Source organism: Papilio xuthus, unplaced genomic scaffold (genome assembly GCF_000836235.2).
Source record: "Papilio xuthus unplaced genomic scaffold, Pxut_1.1 DF824956.1, whole genome shotgun sequence".
Taxonomy (NCBI): domain Eukaryota; kingdom Metazoa; phylum Arthropoda; class Insecta; order Lepidoptera; family Papilionidae; genus Papilio; species Papilio xuthus.
The window spans coordinates 1-1222 of NW_013533693.1; the positions used below are offsets into that span (position 1 = coordinate 1).

General features: G+C 35.4%; 1 protein-coding gene across 1 annotated transcript; it reads left to right on the forward strand.

Moving 5' to 3' along the window:
* Positions 1 to 4: 4 nt before the first annotated feature.
* On the forward strand, positions 5 to 700 carry LOC106126956 (phosphate carrier protein, mitochondrial-like; the record flags this gene model as incomplete). Its single annotated transcript, XM_013324866.1, has 2 exons — positions 5 to 118; positions 533 to 700. Coding segments are annotated over 2 exons (282 nt in total), but the record flags the coding sequence as incomplete, so codon positions are not given.
* Positions 701 to 1222: the final 522 nt, after the last annotated feature.

The following is a 1222-nucleotide window of genomic DNA, read 5'->3' on the forward strand; positions in this document are numbered from 1 at the left end:
GGTGGACCCTGATAAGTACAAGAATGTGCTGACTGGGTTCAAAGTGTCAGTGCGCGAGGAGGGCATGCGCGGACTCGCTAAGGGATGGGCACCAACCTTCATTGGATACTCCCTACAGGTGACAGATTTTGTTTACAACGGCCTTGTCCATTTTTCTATAGTCAAAGTTACCTAGACTACCTAGTCTTTTTTATATAATCAAAGATTAAATGGTTTTGGAAGGTAGAGAAATTTTTTAAGAAACTATTTTTTTTTATATTTCGAATATAATTTTAAACACTTGTAAGTTTGTCATGACGCGTTAAATTTAACTACGCATTCATAATTCACCGTCAGTTTACAATATCACTAGTTACATTACTTATAAATAAAATTGATTTTTGACGTATCCCTCAATGATTATAAAAATTAAAATCCAATTGTTCCTTCTGATTGGAAAATTTGAAGACGATTTATTATATGAGATTTACATGACAGTTAAAATTAGACTTTAAGTTTTAACAATAAGGTTGTAATTAATGTATAATTCCAGGGTCTGTGCAAGTTCGGATTATACGAGGTGTTCAAGGTGACATACTCCGGTATGCTGGATGAGGAGACAGCATACAGTTACCGTACATTCGTCTACCTCGCTGCATCAGCATCTGCTGAATTCTTCGCTGATATCGCACTTTCTCCGCTAGAGGCCGCTAAGGTGCGTGTTTTTTTTTATTTAGACGGTCTTCTGTAATTAAAGTAGGATTTTTTTTATCAATACAGTATTATGTAGTAGGGTTTTTTGTTTTTTTTTTAATGTTGTGTACTTAAGGTAGATGTAATGTACATCTTGTTCTTTAGGGTTCCGTACCTCGAAAGGAAAAAACGGAACCCTTATAGGAGAACTTTGTTGTGCGTCCGTTCTATCAAGGCCCTTTTTTATAGACAGTCTTATGTAGTTAAGGTAGGTGTAAAGCAGTCTCAAAAAGGTCTCCCTCTCACTGGAGAAGTATCGAGTAGTCACAATGAAACACTGGTTATATCTTGGTGCGAGTCAACTTTATTTAAATGCGATCGGCAAGTCGATAAACAAACCAAATAAATCTATATCGTGATCTAAACAATATGTTCTGCCATCTATTGATATAATAATGTAAACTAAATTGACATAGCGTTTGACAGTAGGGATTTTTTTTTAGATGCTTTTACGTACTAAGGATAGTTTTGTGTGTAGGCAATACTTCTA